The following is a 17,592-nucleotide window of genomic DNA, read 5'->3' on the forward strand; positions in this document are numbered from 1 at the left end:
CTTATCTTAAAACTAGAAGACTAACATTTTATAACCCATAATAATCCCGCTTAGATGTTCTCTGAAACACCACTGCACTTCCTCAATAATACGTAATTGTAACTATGAAAAGTATTTTTTTCAAAAGGTTCTGCTAAGCCTAAAAACAACATCCGATTCAACAATGTATATTTACAGCCTTTCTATTATCTAGTGCTTGCGGAGAAGGAATTTTTCTCGTGGGCAAAGGGGAAGTTTTGGTTAACACAACATTCATGTGGACTTGCATGTACTAGTAGACACCAATCCTATGCCTCCAGCTCGCCCAGAGAGTGACAGAAGAGGACTTTGCCAAACAGGAACATACAGCCTAAAATCAGGCAGAATGAGGTGGCACGGGATGGGAAATTACTGAGTTGACAGTGGCACTCCAGGGTACACAAACCAGCAGTTAGCAGCTCCCCGCTGATGGAGAAAGGGGAGAGAGCTCTGTCTGCTCTGGGGTCCTGCTCCCTACTGAACACCGCTGAGCAGCGAGCCGGTCCCGCTTCAATCGCAGGTACTCCCACTGCAATTCCAGGTGTTGGCTTATAGAATAACAGCCATAAACCTCAAATTAATTTAACTGGAGGGGAGCCAAAAGGAGAAGAACTCAAAATAAATTATTTCTTACTTAACTGTAATATAACTACAGTAAAAATTTAAATTCCCTTGTAGAGCCTTAGTCACAACAACTACGCTGGTATCGCGGCGCTGAGAGCGCCTGCTGGCAGAGACACAGCTCGTGTCGACAGAAGATGCTCTTCTGCTGACATAGCAGCCCCATCATTTCAAACAAACTTCGTTCTTTCCTTTCAGAAGCCAAATTTTCTTTCAATTGCTGCTTCCTTGACCTGTCTGCACCGCCACAGCTGGGCCTGCTCCACCAAATTCTATCAAAAGATTCACATAATTTCCAAGTGAGGAGTTGCATTCCTCAAGTCAAAAAGCTTTTCTATTTTAACTTTCTACAATTCTTTTTAAACTTTACATTCCCTAAGTGGGATAAATACTAATTACTGTAACTTTGACATCAATCAACGTACATGATTCTGGGAATACAGATTCCCAGACACAAACTTAAGGATATTTAAATATAGCACAAGTCCTGAGATTCTTCTAAAAAGCTTAATGAAAAAGAATTCTGTCTCAACAAATCTGTGAGTTAAGAAAGCATTACACGCATTTCAGAAGAGGAAAATGGTTCAGTAACAGAAGAAGCTGATGAGCAGAAGAGATGGTCCGCTTTGATATTTAACTGGTTTCTTTCCCAAGCCTTATATGTAACTTACATACCCTACTTCAAAAGATTAAAAGGTGAACTTTACTTGCTCTTACAGAAGCACTTTTTCTTCTTTTATAAAAAAAAGAAATGTGAAAATCAAAGCACTAAAATATCAGCGAAAAACCCACCTGTATATAAATTATTATATTTTAAAAATACAAATTAATATTCAATATCATTGCTGGAATACTGCCTTTCCAATCACATGGAAGACATACAGCAGTAACATACTGAATGCTCTTTCAGTTTTTGCTGCGTTCACTTAGTTACTTGAGAAGGGGACAGAAGCTGTTCATGCACTGAAAATCTGTCCTGAGTACCACTAATAACAAATGAGCGGTGAAGTCTGCTAAAAATATTTAAAAAATGGGAAATTGTTTCTGATCTTATTTCCTGGGGCTGAGCTCTAGAGGGGTTCCTTTACATGGGCACAACATTTGTTACTCAGCATCCACGGCTAAATAGATGTTCCTGCCTGTGCGGAACAGCCCCTCATGGAGCAGTGGGGAATGAAGCAGAGAGACAGACAGAGAACTGAGAAAACTTCATCTGCCCAGGCGCTTCTGCAATGAACCTTCCAGGGTAGCCCACAATACCAGCATTTCTCAGTTTTCCCGCTAACCATCCAGAATTTGGCAATTCTTGAATTAAATGGAAATCAGTCCAGACATTTCACTCAAAACCAACAGGTTTTCAGCTGACAACTCTGATGGCAAATGTTACAACCATATTTCAAATAATGATTGCAGAGAGAGAAAAAAAATATCAAAAACATGAAGAGTTTGGGGCTTGAATTTCTAAGCACATTACACATTTCTGATTAGTACTTGTTTGAAAAAAATACAGCACAAACAAAAATTCTTTCACTATACCTTCTTTTCCCCCTTAGAAATAATATACCATGCTCCAGGGAAAGCATATTATTTACATTTGTTACATTTGAAGAAAAGAATGTACTTTAAAAACCCTAACTAGGAATCACTGGTCAACCACAATAAGCCATGATACAAAGCTGGTACATATCCTTTTCAGTAACAATGGCAACAGGGTGGAGTGTTCAAAATGGTATTTACACCAATAAAAATTATTTCTTTAAAGTTTAATTTTGAAGTTCAAGATTATCGCCTGTTCTGGAAACAAAGAAAACAATTCTGCACAAGTCTGAATTCTGGAGACTTAAAAGCCCACACCCAGAAATATGGTAACATGAAGACTGATGAGCTAGTAATTTTGAGAAAAATGTGTTAGTTCAAATGCAGTGACTGGATGCTGATAAGCAAATAATTTTTGCTGCAGTGATTTAAAAAAACCAGCTTTCCTCAACTATCGCTTCAAGTGTCTCAGGGAGGTTAATGTATCCACAGAGGAACTTGCAAAAGGGAACGAAAAAAGACAAAGAAATAACATCTTTGCTGAATCATTTTTAAGATGGCTGCTAATTGCTCGCTGAAGTTTCATCCATGAGATTATATAATCTCCATCTGTAATATTAAAAACTGAGAAACATATTCTTTCATGTCTGGTTATTTTTTAAAATCAATAAGCACACACACTGAAGAACCACCTTACCTGACAGAGTTTTGTCTCCTGTTTTCTATTTTCATTAAAATTCGTACATCTGACTGAGGAGACGCTGTATAGATTTTTAATCTGAAAAAAAAAAAAGCCACAGAGATGAAAAAACAATGATGTACAATGACTCTTCTCCTTATAATCTATAAGAGATGGATATCTTTTGCATGTCAACAACCAAAAGTATGTACCTTCATAAAGACAATAATTGCCACATACTAAGTACTTCCTATAAATTAGGGCTATAACTACCAGTATAATTTTTTAATTACTCCAAAGAAAAGGTTCACTGTCACCCCCACTGAGATTAATTTTTTAGAATTACAGTTGCTTCAATTGATCTTTATGCCACGAGTCAATTCCTTAATCTTTATCTGCTGGCTATTTTTATTTTATTTAAATTTGCTGGTTATTCTCTAGGGTTAGTTGGTTGGTGAATGTTAGGAAGGTCTTTGTCACAGGAATTAAAGATGTACCGACCAGGAGCTCAGCTCTCCATGCTGGAAGTGCAGCTAGGTTTAAGTCATTTATTCAGAACCGTGCACTTATTTTATTAATGCATTTGATGAACTTGCCAGGAAAGTTATTCAATACCCACCTTTGACAAACCACAGGATCTGACTCCACTGGATCAATGTATGGCTTAAGGATATCAGCAAGAGTTTTATCGTCAGGCACCCTTTCACCAAAGATAAAAATCAAATACATAAGACATGGTTCATCATGTACACAAAAATCTATTATCTGAGTCATTTGGAGGAAGCTGTATATTTGCACGCTATAGTGCAAACTGAGTAGTTTATGGGAGAATCATAAATGTGTATCAATACAGGATAGATAATTGACAGCTTTATCTCAATTTCAACACTGGGACTTCACTAGGAGTAAACAGATGCCTATCTGTAGTTTCTAACTGCAGCACAAACATGCTGTTCCTACAGCCCTAGAAGTAGGCAAGAGCATGCCCCTTCAGGCTAGGAAAAAAGGAGAAAGATTTGTCAACAAAACCTTATTTTTTGGCCTTTGCAAAATGTGCTTGTGGGCCTTCCTACAAAGCAAACAATGCAACCATTTCATCCTATACGAAGGTCAGCTCCACTGTGCAGGCGAGGAGGGACGGCAAATCTTGCTGAACATCTGCTCCATGAGAGCAGGTTTAGGGGATATCGCTATCACGAATATACAAGCTGCTCTGTTTACATAGAGAAAAGGACTATCAATCAAACATTTTGCCCAACTTGAAAAGCCTGCTAGCTTTCAAAGAGGAAAGCACTACACAACTTAAAGCATTTTTTTCCATTTAAATGCCCTTCTAATTAAGACTAAAAATAATATTCAAATTTATCTTGTATAACAGAAAAAGATAAGAACTGATCAAAGTATTTTGCAGTTTAATTTCAGCAGTTTAATTTAAGCTTTATAAAAATCTGTTTTTCAAGCTCTGTACCGTTTTAAAGTGTATTCAGCATGACAGTGAGGAAATACGAGCTTCAAATGCCAGTAGAACTTATTCTCCCTGAAAATAAAAAGAAATGCATATTCTTAATGTTAACTGGTAACTACTATTTGCTGTTTCTATAATAAAGCTCAGTAGCCTACGACATGGATACAGAAGAAAATATACAGTCAAGATTTTGAATGGCACTTTCAAAAAGTAAAAGAGGCATGCAGAGAAGCTGAGGGGCACTGAAAGATACAGCGCTCCCAGATCCTGCTGAATTTCAAGTTCTCATGGGATGAAAATCTGTTCTTTATAAATACAGGTAAGATGTCTCCAATTAACTGATCAACAGCATTTCACATTTTAAAAGGGAACATCTTCCAGCTGAATTTCTATATGTATAGCTGCCCTTTAATTTCAGAATAGGAAAATGCTTTTTGGCATATCACCCAGGACAGGTTGCCAAACCGTTGCAGGCAGAGTGACCTGTGCAACAGCAACAGGCAGAGGTCCCAGCTGAAGCCAGGTTCTACACAAAATAGGGAACTTGACATCACAGCAGCGATGGCCTCAGTAAAACACATGTCATGGGTACAGAGGAAAGCTGCATTTTGGTATCACATGGATAACGGAAATTAGAAATTACAAATGTTTTACAGAAATATCAGGAAGCTTTTGTTAGAGAACAAAACTGATGCCGTGTTCCTTTCTGGAGTTTAACAGTCATCTTCCCTTTCCAGCTAGCATTATTAATACCTGAGATTAAAAGCTACTGAAGCATGGTTCCAGTGCAATGTCATCTTAGGAAAGGCAGTATTACTTGGACGATACTTCACTAGATTAGGAAATTTCCTTTTGCCTCTTTACTCATCTGCAGAAACACTGCTGAAGTCAGTATTAACTCAAGACAAAGCATTTTTCCTCTCATTGCTCCAAATTGTCCCATTCAATGTGATGACAGTAACAATGTTTTTCTAAAAGAATCTCCTAAAAAAAAGCACAGTCTAACAGGTAGGTGCGCTGCCCTTTGCTCTGGTTCAGAATTTTACACTCATGACAAACAGCAAAGACTTGGAAGAAGCAGCAGGGAACTACTGCCATTTAGCAATCAGAGCCCAGACATCTATACAAAGCACAAAATATAGGCATGTCTAATGGTACCTCCCCTCCCTTTTTTTCTTAACGCTACTTAAGACCTATGAATCATTATATCCAAGATAACTACCATCAGTTATGCAAAAATTCTGGTACTACAATTAAAAGTAAACACAGTGTTGTTCCAACATGTTGTTTAATTTGTTTATCAGGCAGATGAGACATTATCCAGCAGGTTCTATCTGGCTGCTGAGAAGAGTGTGCGTGCATCCAGTAGCAAAACAGTAAACCTAGCTGCCAAGTTCAATTAACTATTATAACAATTTTTAAACTCAAGCACTTTATAAAAAGTGCTAATACAAATAATCATTCCCATACCTAGTTGTTCCTAGGAGAAAACTGAGCTTTACAGCTGAACTACAATGCCTGGAGTATAAGTAAAATCAGAAGCATTACTGTTTACCACAAAAAGAGCAAGGAAGAACCCTAGCTCCACGGAGCTAAGAATTAGAGTAAAAAGAACTAATGAAGGCCAAGATCGCCAAAGCAATATGTGACTCAGCAGAGTTTCACAGTATGCATTTTGATTTTCCCCTCTTACCTGCTCGTATTTGCAAAAGATAAGAGAGCCTTCCTTAAAGGAGAAGGTCAAGTTAGAGCAAATGTGGTCTGAGAGAGGTGAGAAAATTGTATGACCAGAGCTGGAGGGTAACACAGACAGCATATATAACCAGACGTTGACATAGCATCTTGCCTCATAAACTTTATGTTATTTTGCATATTGGCATGATACTGTCTGAAATGATCAAACTGAAAAAAGTTTTGAAATAACTCAAAATCAGTGAGTGGAATTCTAGAAGGTTTTTGCAAAGGAGTAAAACAAGGTCTTGCAATTCTTCATCTTGACAGCTGAAGGACTGAGTGCAGTGGGACAGTGGGATCAACTACACCTTCAGCAAGTCTGTCGATGACGCCTATAGGTAAGATGGGGAGGGACTCTTTGTCAGGGAGTGTAGTAATAAGACAGGGGGTAAAAGTTCTAAACTGAACAAGGGGAGATTTAGATTAGATATTTAGAACAAATTCTTTGCTGTGAGGGTGGTGAGACACCAGAACAGGTTGCTCAGAGAAGTTGTGGATATCCCATCCCTGGAAGTGTTCAAGACCAGGTTCGATGGGGCTTTGTGCAACCTGGTCTAGTGGGAGGTGTCCCTGCCCATGGCAGGGGCGTTGGAACTCGATGATCACTGGGGTCTCTTCCAACTCTAACCATTCTATGACTCTAAGAAAACATCAATGCTACTGTACAGATAGAGCAAACTGGAATAGCAATAGGGTTATGGAACCAGTTGAATTAACAAGCTTGTGATTCCTCTCTCAGACATATGTTACTATCTGGCATTTAACAGAGCATGGTATTAATTGAAACCATTTTCACAAGGAGACTTTAGTAACAGTTGGCAATCTTTAGACATAGAAATCGGGTCATCATCATTAGCTGCAAGAAACACTAGTGATGGGCACATTTATTACAATACTTAAAAGGATTGTTCAAATGAGGTTTTTTTGTTATTTGTTATCAACTAAAATGAGGCTTTCTTGCATTTTTTCATTTAACTCATCATCTCCACAATTTTTTCAAACAGGCCGTGGTTATCTACTCTAAGTGACCAACCCTTCCTGTGATAGGGACTTTCTTTCTGTCAAAGTTTTAAATCAAGACAGCCTAAGCAGCAGCAATACTGCTCAACTTCCTCTCACAAAGTGGAAACAAACTGTGGCACAGCTCACCGAAACATGTATGTGGCCTAGATGGCTGTCTCTAACACAGGACCTTGAAAAAGAAATGTTCCAGAAGTAGTTCTAGCCAGCTGCTACCCGGTTTTAGGAATAATCTTTATGTGTCTGCAGAAACAGTCGCCACACAGCACACTCTGATTTCTCATGCAAGACCAGTTCCCTGTGGGCTCACTGAGGCAGACTCAGCTCATCACTGCAGCTGTATAATCAGCTTAAGAGGGATCTTTTCAGACTTTTGCCTTCCCTCCCCCTTCCAGGCACAATCTAGTCTATGGCATAGAGAACAGAAAGAGCTATGAGCTTCAGCTATTTAACTGAAGTTAAAAAGATCATTCCTTGTCAAAAAGTTTCACTTTGGAAAAACAGTAATGTTGATTTTTTTTTCAGCATGCTAATACTGAAACTGCAGTTAATTACTTCATTTCTCTTCAAAGCACTCTTGCCTGAAAGTAAATGGCAAGCAGAAAGAGGTAAGATAGATTAAGAACTGGGTAGAAGGAGTAAGGAAAAAAGCAGCTTAGAATTGGAATAGCCTCATACCCTTCACTGTACAACGAAGTCTTGAAAAACAACTTGCTGAATGCCTATTATTAAAGCAAAGCATCCCTCACCATCACTGATCTCTGCCCAGTTAGAGAACTTGATGTCAACTGTAGATGCTATCAAAGTTGCTTCACAAAAAGTTCTGATTAAAATTAGATATCCTGGCTCCAAATCTCTCTGACTTCATTTTCCATTATGGCTCACAGGGTTAGTATTTCCTTCAGCTACAAATGACATGCACTATGTTCATTTTCTAAATGAAAACACTTAATTGGGTAAGTCATCTGCAGTTGAGTAACAGCTCACTGCATGAAGTGTTCCATGTCGCTTGACTGCCATGGAACACCACTCCACGGTTTTCTTGAATACCAAGGCACTAACTATAAAACTACCAAAAGGCAGAGATCTGGATGAGGCACAAGCACATCCTTGATGTCAGTAAAAGCAGCATCATAGCCCATCCCTGCATTGCTTGGCTTCACATCCTATTCTGGCTACTTCAGAAGCATGGAAACTGATCAGAGGGAAAAAGAGGAGCCAAGCACCTCTTCCCCTGCGTGAGATGTAGCTGTAAATTATGTTCAGAAGTGCACAGGCTGTTTTGCAATTGCTGTTCTTCTAAACCAAAGTAACTGTCTCTCATCTCTCCTAAAACCTAAAAAAAATATTTTCTGTAATAAACCGTAGTTTTCACAGAACTTCATGTAAATGATTTTTAAACTTTTCACAGCAACAACTGATTTATTTTTATTTCTGATGTCACAAAGACAGCAGCAGTACCTACAAAGTGGCTGTTACCTTCAGCTAGCTCTCAGGACAACTGCAAAAATTCTCACCATCTTTTGCAGATGCTCCAAGTACTGCAGATGTAAGCACTACAGCTGCTGGGAATTAAAGGGCAGGTCTACAAAGGATTCTGGGACTTGGACATGACAGTTAAGTGCCCTGCCAGATTTTCAGAATAGTCCAATTTACATACTTCACAAGTGTTTTAAGAAATATCTCATATAGCTTAACTTTCTTACCTAGGTTTCCTCTGAAGAGTCACTTTTGCCTAGACTGCAGTAGGTTTTATGCATATAAAACCTTTCTAAATGTGTGCATATATATATCTACACACGTAAAATAAAATATGTATCAACAAAATATTCCAAATTCATCATATCACATCTTAAGATACCAACTGTATTTCTGGCTCTGCAGAAGTAATTCCCTGCCAGCCTGTCAAAGGTAGCGATTCGCTCATGATTTTGTTTCTATTTAGCAACTAATATTCTTAAAATGTTTTAAAAATAGTACACAGGACATCTTCTATCAAAGCACAAATACTGTAGTATTTCCTGTCTGTGTTATTTTGAATTGATTAAAGAGATTAAAAGGACATAAGGAAGTTTAATGAAAAGGACTACTTTACAATACCCAGTACTCTCACCTAATGCACTGAAGTTTAATTGAAATACTGGGCTTTCAGTATCTACACCTTTGGATAATAATGCGCTTCTCAACTTCCTTAACACTGAAGATTCAGCCAAACTAAGTGACTAGATTCTCTTGTGGATAAAAAAAAAAAAAATTTAAAATAAACAGAACACGAAGAAGTGTGATGATTTCATCCTCTCCGCCCCCACCAAACTCTATGTTCCTCGTGCCAAATTGACTTTGTTGCACTTTAAAAATGGCACACAAAAAAGGATGTTTCCGTTTTCTTGAAACTTCATCAAGCTAATTCCTGGATTTGATGTATAAATAGTAAAACTGAAATATTTCTACTGAAAGTTCGTATGTTTCCTAGTTACAGTAAACAGCACAATGATCAATGAAGAAACTGAAGCGTACTTCCTTTGTAACACATATGGTCTTCTATCAGGGGGCCTCCCAACAGCAAGAGCTGTTACTAACCATGTGTGTTGCAATAATCAAACACGCCGGGCTTGAACCGAGCCTCCTGTGTAAAGCACAGGGACACTGCTGAGCCCAAGTAACCCAAACTGTAATAATCTTTACAGAATAAAACCACTGTCCTCTTTAACATCTGCAAATAAACAAAATTACCATCAGATTCACTATGAGAATACAACAGTTCAGTTGCTGAACAAAAAAAGAAAAAACTAATCTCAGGTAGAGAACTCAGTCAGTACCCGTCTTCACATGGGGATGTTGTTCTGAAAAGCTACTGATTTACTAAAATGTATGAACATCCTGCTTTCAGTCATTCCAGAGCAGCAATCCTTTGCCTGGGAACTTACTTGGATGGGTCCTAGAAAGCAAGTACAACTATTGAGTAACAACTAAATTCAAGTTTAACAGCTCCAACAGTATAATATCAGTCCAACACCCAGCTCAGATAACTCCTTGATAAATTCTCAAGACCAGCAACACTCAAAATGCTTAACTTGAATGACCTCTACCTAGCTCAGGATTAGAGTTGACATTTTAGGGTTTTCAGGTATACCTCAAAGTAGCTTCTGTAACACTAATGAGCTCTTAATTGATGCTAATCCCAAATCTCCATACTATATTTTGTTCTCAGAATTGAATCGAAGAAGAGAGAGAATGAAAGAGACTCTTTCTTCTCCCACACATATCCTCTGGCTCAATGCTCCCATGCTGCAGGCATGCCTTCCTCTGGTGAGGAGACTGGTAGCTCTGGGACCCCTCTTGGCGGGGAGAGGAGGTAAGAAGGGTTTTGTCTGGGAGGTGCTGTGAGCGGCGCAGGGAGGAAGGAGGGTAGAGGTGCCTGTGGCAGTGTAAGCAGCAGGGCAGGTGGGAGCAGGGCAGCACAGACTGCAGTGCTGAGGGACCTGCACTGTACCTTCTCAGCGTCTCACAGCCCTCATCGTCTCCCACCAGGGAACCAGGAGCCACAGAGCTGCAAGCTCTCTCCCCTCTTCCCGTCTGACCTGCCGGCTGGAGCTCCCCAGAGCTCCCCAGTTCCTGCCCCAGCCCTCGTCCCAGCCTGGTCACATTCTCCACCCCTTTCCCAGCAGGACATCCCAGCTCCACGGCAGCATGCATCCAGAAGGGGAACCATCACTTCTATTGGAAAATAAGGGCACCACAGGAAAGGTAGGGTGAAGTAATGCATTAAAAATAATTTGCAAATAAGGTGTCCTGAACCATCTCTAAATCAGATGTCCCTTAAGTTCACAAACGGGACTCAGACTCCACTTTCTAATGACCCTCTGTTACCTAGATATTCAATATTACAAGTTAATCTAATCCACGTGATGCCCAGCACTGGCATGTATGTTTTCACAACAATGAATTTAGCAAATAAACTAACGGAAATCAGGAAACTAAGAGTCTGGTTAACACATCTAAACAGCCACTGATCTGTCCTCCAGAGCTGGCAGGGGCAGGGGATGACACAATAATACATCTTGTACTTCCTAATTTTGGATTACTCTCATTCCTGCTTGGTACAGCCTAACAGCTTGGCTCACATGGAGAGCGTGAAGAGGACATCAGAGAGGGCTGTTCTCAGCTTTCCACACACATTTGTAGAGCAGCTTCTAACCTCCACTCTCTGGAGCAATCCATACAGAAATCTCAACTGCAAACAGCACGAGAAGGGGTTCAGATCTACAGAAGAGAAGACACACCACACCTTGACCACTGTCAGGTGTTAAGTTCATATAAAACAATTATTTGCACAGCTTTAATCCATTTGAATGTAATATTCAACAAAACTATGAAGTCACACAAGACAGGCCTTGTAGGGCTGAAACTCACTCGTTCAATCAAACGTGGGGATTGATTCCTCAGGAACTCACGTAAGGAGAGTAAGCAAAACATACCAATTAATAAAAACAAACCAATGAACCAAACAAAAAACAAAGGTTAGTTTTTAGTCACTATCACTGAATTCAAACAGTGCATTGCTGTGTGAAAAACAGTAGCAGCAAAAGAGAGAAAACATGTTCTTTGTGTAATATTCACTGAGCATATCCATACCCTTGGACAGCATTTACTAGAAACAGAGAGTTACTTCCTACTCTCTTAAGAGCAGAGGATGTTATCATGTTCGTCCTGATGGCATGTGAAAGTTGCAGAAAGGTCAGCATCCCAAAGCAACAACAAAGAAATACCCCAGGACTCTGTGACTGAGAAAAAACAGTAAGGCATTCTCCCTGCCAGCCTGTGAAATACTTCCATGCCTGTTTCCAATAAGTCACCTTCCTTGCCCCATCCTCTTAGTTTTTAAATCTGCTTCTGTTGAACAACTTAAAGTACATGACGTGTGAAAGCATGATCTGCTAAAAGCCAACATTTTCCCAACACAAGCTACACTTCAGATGAGGAACTGGCTGGCTGATCACATCCAGAAGGTAGTGGACAATGGCCCAATGTCCAGACAGAGACAAGTGACAAGTGGTGTCCCTCAGGTCCATATTGGGACCAGTACTATTTAACATCTTCACCAATGACATGGACAGTGGGATCAGGTGCACCCTCAGCAGGTTTGCTGATGACATCAAGCTGTGTAGTGAGGAAGACACTCCTGAGAGATGGAACGCCATCCAGAGGGACCTGGACAAGCTTCAGAAGTGGGCCCACGTGTACCTCATGAGGTTCAGCAAGGCCAAATGCAAGACCCTGCACGTGGGTCAGGGCAATGCCCGGTATCAATACAGGCTGGGGAATAAAGGGATTGAGAGCAGCCCTGGCAAGGACTTGAGGGTACTGGTGGATGAAATGATGGACATGAGCTGTCAATGTGTGCTCCACAGCCCAGAAGATCAACCATATCCTGGGATGTATCAAAAGCAGTGTGACCAGCAGGACAAGGGAGGTGATTCTGTCCCTCTACGCCACTCTGGTGAGACCCCACCTGGAGTACTGTGACCAGCTCTGGAGCCCTCAGCACAGGAAAGACATGGACCTGTTGGAGCAGGTCCAGAGGAGGGTCACAAGAATGATCACAGGGAGGGACACCTCTCCTATGAAGACAGGCTTGAGAGAGTTTGGGCTTGTTCAGCTTGGAGAAAAGCAGGCTGTAGGGAGACCTTCCTGCAGCCTTTCAATACTTAAGGGGGCTTAAAAAAAAAAGATGGGGACAAACCTTTTAGCAGGGCCTGAATGATCACAGGGAGGGACACCTCTCCTATGAAGACAGGCTTGAGAGAGTTTGGGCTTGTTCAGCTTGGAGAAAAGCAGGCTGTAGGGAGACCTTCCTGCAGCCTTTCAATACTTAAGGGGGCTTAAAAAAAAAAGATGGGGACAAACCTTTTAGCAGGGCCTGTTGTGACAGGACAAGGAGTAATGGTTTTAAACTACAAGAGGATAGGTTTAGACGAGATAACAGGAAATGAGGGTGGTGACACACTGGAACAGGTTGCCCAGTCATTGGAAGTGTTCAAGGTCAGGTTGGATGGTGCTCTGAGTAACCTGATCTAGTTGAATGAGCCCCTGCTCATTGCAGGGGCATTGGACTAGATGATTTTTAAAAGTCCCTTTCAACCCAAACTATTCTATGATTCTATATATTTGCAGTATGTACCCAAAAAGGCTTTCTAGAGAAAAAGAACTGAAAAACAGGTTACACGAAGGCAAATTTCTGTCAGCACAGCACTGTATCATGCCCAGGATCTTCCCAATAGTGTCAAACCTCCCCGTATCTGTGTCTTTTCTGTTGTTCTGTCCTTCTCATAGCTACTGATACCAGCACCTTTAGGCTTTCTGCACTTATTTGCAGTATGTACCCAAAAAGGCTTTCTAGAGAAAAAGAACTGAAAAACAGGTTACACGAAGGCAAATTTCTGTCAGCACAGCACTGTATCATGCCCAGGATCTTCCCAATAGTGTCAAACCTCCCCGTATCTGTGTCTTTTCTGTTGTTCTGTTCTGATACCAGCACCTTTAGGCTTTCTGCACTTGCTCTGGCTCTTTAAGACTACTCCTTACCCTGTACTCCTAAAGATGTTTATGTTGTTTTGTCCACAATGTTAAGAAATTCTCCAGGAAAGTTAAACTCGCTCTAAGCCTAGATACTTGAGCAGCACGAGACTAGCACCAAGATACCTGTAAAAGGCAGAGCATGTGGCCAAGGAAAAGAAAGCTGGTGCAGAGGCAGACAGCCTCTGCTAACATGACTAACACCTGCAAGCTTTGGGGCCACCCCCTGGTCTGTTCTGTGAGAGAGCCTCAGCGTTGTATAAATTTGAGGTAGAGGGAGGAGAAAACGACCCAGATTTCCTTTCTTTCCATGGATCCACTCTGGGTTTTCTCTATCATAACCACTAAAATACGTAGCTTTAAAAGGTTACATTTCTAAATCTATGCTACGCCTTACGTTCTGCTAAAAATTAAGATATCTACAAAATTAAAAAACTGCAGAACAGAAGAAATGATAGAGGCAAGTCTGTTGAGCAGTTTTTCAGGTTGGTTCCTACTTTGTCAGAGAGGGACACCTGGTGGCTACTCAGCGGCCAGCCACCACCAGCTCCCCTGCCCGACACTGCGCTTGGCAGCACGGCTTGTACATCTCAGGCAAGAGAGGGAAAAATGCATCCTGAAAACAGAACTTGCCACCAAAACTGAGACCATGAAGACAACAAGTGGAGGAACCATCAGTGGCAGCTGGCACAGCTGATCACTGCCAGAAGCTCAGAAGGCATTTATATTTGCCCCCAGTAGATCAGCGAGCTGAACTCTAGATCTGTTTCCTGCCGTAACAAAATACTTTGTAATTTTTGTTTTATTTATTTTTACTGTGAAAATAGTTTAAATTACAAACTCTGGATATCAGAGAAAAAATACAGAGTGGATGAAGTCTTCTTAGCCTTTTTCCTTAATTAATCTGTGTCTGTCTGCACTTGTCTTTCTAAGCTGTGCCATACCAAGCATCCACATCCTCCAGCACTGCAACTCCTACCATGGCATCCACCAGAGGCAACTGTACTGGAAGTATCTCTTCAGACTTAAATCCAGTCTTTTCAGAGGGATTTTTCACAATTGTTCTCATCAGTCCTCTATCATAAACCTTTGAAGAAGTTTTTTCTTTTTCCAGCAACAAAACTCAATATTAATAAAAAGATGGAAAAACACAACAGCACCGATTTTTCCTCCTGTTATTCAATGTTGGGATTTTTCAAAATAAAGCATGAATTGCATAAGCTGTTAAACTGAGCTCAAGAAGTCTAAAAAATTAAAACCTGCAGCACAAAATATTAAATCTAGATAGCTTGTGTAAAAAAACCCCATGCATCTAAGATTTTAAAAGAAAGCATATCGGTATGAATTCAGACTCCCATTAATTGTGTGTTCCATGAAAACAAAATATTGCTGACAATAATCAAGTGAAGACTCACGTGGAATTGAAGGTGGTTGAATTTTCTCTTCTTTTTGTAAATCCAATGGGCAGCATTCTCAGGTCAATATTGCACTTCTGAGCTTTGTTTCTCAAAGATAACTGGCAAAAAAATAAAAATATTCTTTTAAAAAAAAATCTGAAGAATATATTCAAAACCTGGAAGTTAAACATTAAGAGTCATGCTGACAGGAATTACGGGAAAATTGTAGAAAAGGCCACATTTAATGAAGTACTTTCTTTGACTTTTTAAAAAAACTTAATGAATGAATAAGTTAATAAAGTAAGCCTAGAAACTATCTGAAATGTTTTCAGGTGAAGTTTTTCCATTGTTATTAATCAACATGGCGATGACCTTTTTATAATAAAAGTTCTTTTACGTACCGTGCAAGTCCCAGCCAGCCACTGTGGGTGCAGTACTACCCACAGAGCTGGTTTTTGGGCTACAACCCCACTAGCAGAAGGGATGCACAAGCACCATCTCAGCCACTCTGACAAATTCTAATTGGCAGGTAACACTCACGATATTGTCCCATAAACATGTCTGGTATCACATCCTAAAAACTGCTAGCTATGTAGCATCTCACCATCTTCAGCACACGTTTTCAAGGTATCATGATGATAAATGCACACACAGAGCGTGACTTCAGCCTGAGAGAAAGCTGCAGCTTTTTGAATCTACTTTATCATCATCATGAGTTCTCTCCAACTGAGTTTAGTGCTATGTTTAAAGCTATCTTCACCAGACAGGAAAACGACATGACCCTGATGCCCTTCTGTGATGTATTAATGAATCAAAGTATTTTGGACCTGATTTTGTTTTTCTAGGTTTGTTTTTTTCCTTTTTGATCCTGGTCTTCGCAGCTTATCGTCATTCAGGAAATGCCATACATTTCTGTGATCTCATTAAAGCTTCCCTAGAACTGGAGGAATTTCAATGTAAAATCCCTCTCACCCTTAGAAAGCCGTCTTTTACTTCATTGTTGCATAAATTCCATGTTTGCAGAACTCTCGTTCCCTTCATTTGGTGTATAGGGAAGCATGCAATAATTTTTAGGAAATTAATAAATCCATTGCTTACCTGGAAATATTGTACTTAAAAACTAAAAACAGTTGCGGAAGGAAAACATCCAGGCTTTCTTAACATACATCTATCATCAAACAGCAAGAGTAGTCAGGCGTGGATTTTAAGAATGTACACTGTTAGCAATCTATTCCTCTATGCAAGTGGGTGTAACCATCAATACTATTATTATATAAACCTAGAGACTTGTTTTGATTTGTGGCTCCAAAATTCAGGTCATTCATACCTCATAAGAGAGGTATCAGCTCTGAAATCTGGGCTGGGATTGCCTCAATGGGAATTCAAAGGTAGTCAACCCTACCTCCAACAGACCAAACTGCTTATTTTAAACTTACAAGTCTTCTCGGTAGCGGACGATGCACAGCAAGATGCCGAGCAGCAGCATCAGCTGTCCTTCCTACATCTTCCAGGAAGCGATAATCTGAAAGTGAAAAAAGAACAAGGAAAAACTGTAGTACTAACTTCATAAAAAACAATGAATTTTAAGAAGTACAAGGAATATTCTTACCACTCAACAGGTTCAAGTCAGTAAATTCATTTACAGAGACAAACGCTGTTTTATCCCTGACTCCATTACAGCTCAGTGCAAGTTTATGCTTCTTTACACACAACAGACTGAAATGACAAAAAGAAAAGCATTAACATGTCACATCCAGCCCAACTGGGGGGAAAAAACCCCAAACCGTTTAATTCAGATAATAAATACCTGCAGGAATATTTCATGCATCGTGGACATCTGTACTTAGCTTCCTCTTTGCTACATGTTTCGCACCTGAAAGAAGTAAAATGTACCTCTTAATAAAGTAGGACCTTTGTGCCTGACCGGCCTGGGCAGCTGCCTGCTCAACAACCAGGCACTATGCCATCAGTCTGCATTTTCAGGAAACATTGTCTGAACTTTCAAAGAAGAAAAATTAAATACAAATACCCAGGATTAGATAAAGTAGGAGATAAAATAACACAAGCCATTGGAAATATCTCCAAACCCATACAAGGGTCTTACCTATATTAAAATACAGGACAGATACCTGAAAGAAAGGGAAAATCCCTACGCTAGGTGCAGAGCTGGAAGTGTAGCAAGGCTGTACCAGCCAATGCTTCACAGCCTGGTTGCATCCATGCTTTTTTCCATTACACCACCTGCAATGTGCACCGTACCGTGATGGCTTATTTTATAGTGCTCCTAGTTTTAAGCAGATGGAAATTAAATATTGAGGATTCACACCAAAACCTGAACGCTGCATCCCTTTTTTTCCCTGACACAGGAAAAAACAGGATAATATCGTCAGCAAAACTTCTTCTGGCTGTTAGCACTGCAAACCCCGAAGTCAGGGAACCTCTCAGCCAAGCTTTATGAATGTTTTGCCACAGACCAGCGGCCCACAGACCCCAACTAACAGGCAGAGGCAGACGCTGCTCCCCAGGACAAAGCTCCCCACTGCCGA

At 40.3% G+C, this 17,592-nt stretch overlaps 1 protein-coding gene across 1 annotated transcript in view; it reads right to left on the reverse strand.

Annotated features, from left to right (window-relative positions):
* The window catches only part of ZNHIT6 (zinc finger, HIT-type containing 6), a 33,483-nt gene that overhangs the window by 15,419 nt on the left and 472 nt on the right, over nt 1-17,592 (reverse strand). The window contains exons 2-8 of the mRNA XM_014939512.1: nt 16,854-16,919; nt 16,656-16,762; nt 16,483-16,568; nt 15,065-15,165; nt 4,323-4,391; nt 3,474-3,554; nt 2,873-2,953 (exon numbers count right to left, since the gene is read on the reverse strand). Of these exons, the coding sequence (XP_014794998.1) occupies nt 2,873-2,953; nt 3,474-3,554; nt 4,323-4,391; nt 15,065-15,165; nt 16,483-16,568; nt 16,656-16,762; nt 16,854-16,919 (591 nt within the window). The remainder of the gene's footprint in view (nt 1-2,872; nt 2,954-3,473; nt 3,555-4,322; nt 4,392-15,064; nt 15,166-16,482; nt 16,569-16,655; nt 16,763-16,853; nt 16,920-17,592) is intronic.

This window comes from Calidris pugnax, unplaced genomic scaffold, assembly GCF_001431845.1.
Source record: "Calidris pugnax isolate Ruff unplaced genomic scaffold, ASM143184v1 scaffold18, whole genome shotgun sequence".
Taxonomy (NCBI): Eukaryota; Metazoa; Chordata; class Aves; order Charadriiformes; family Scolopacidae; genus Calidris; species Calidris pugnax.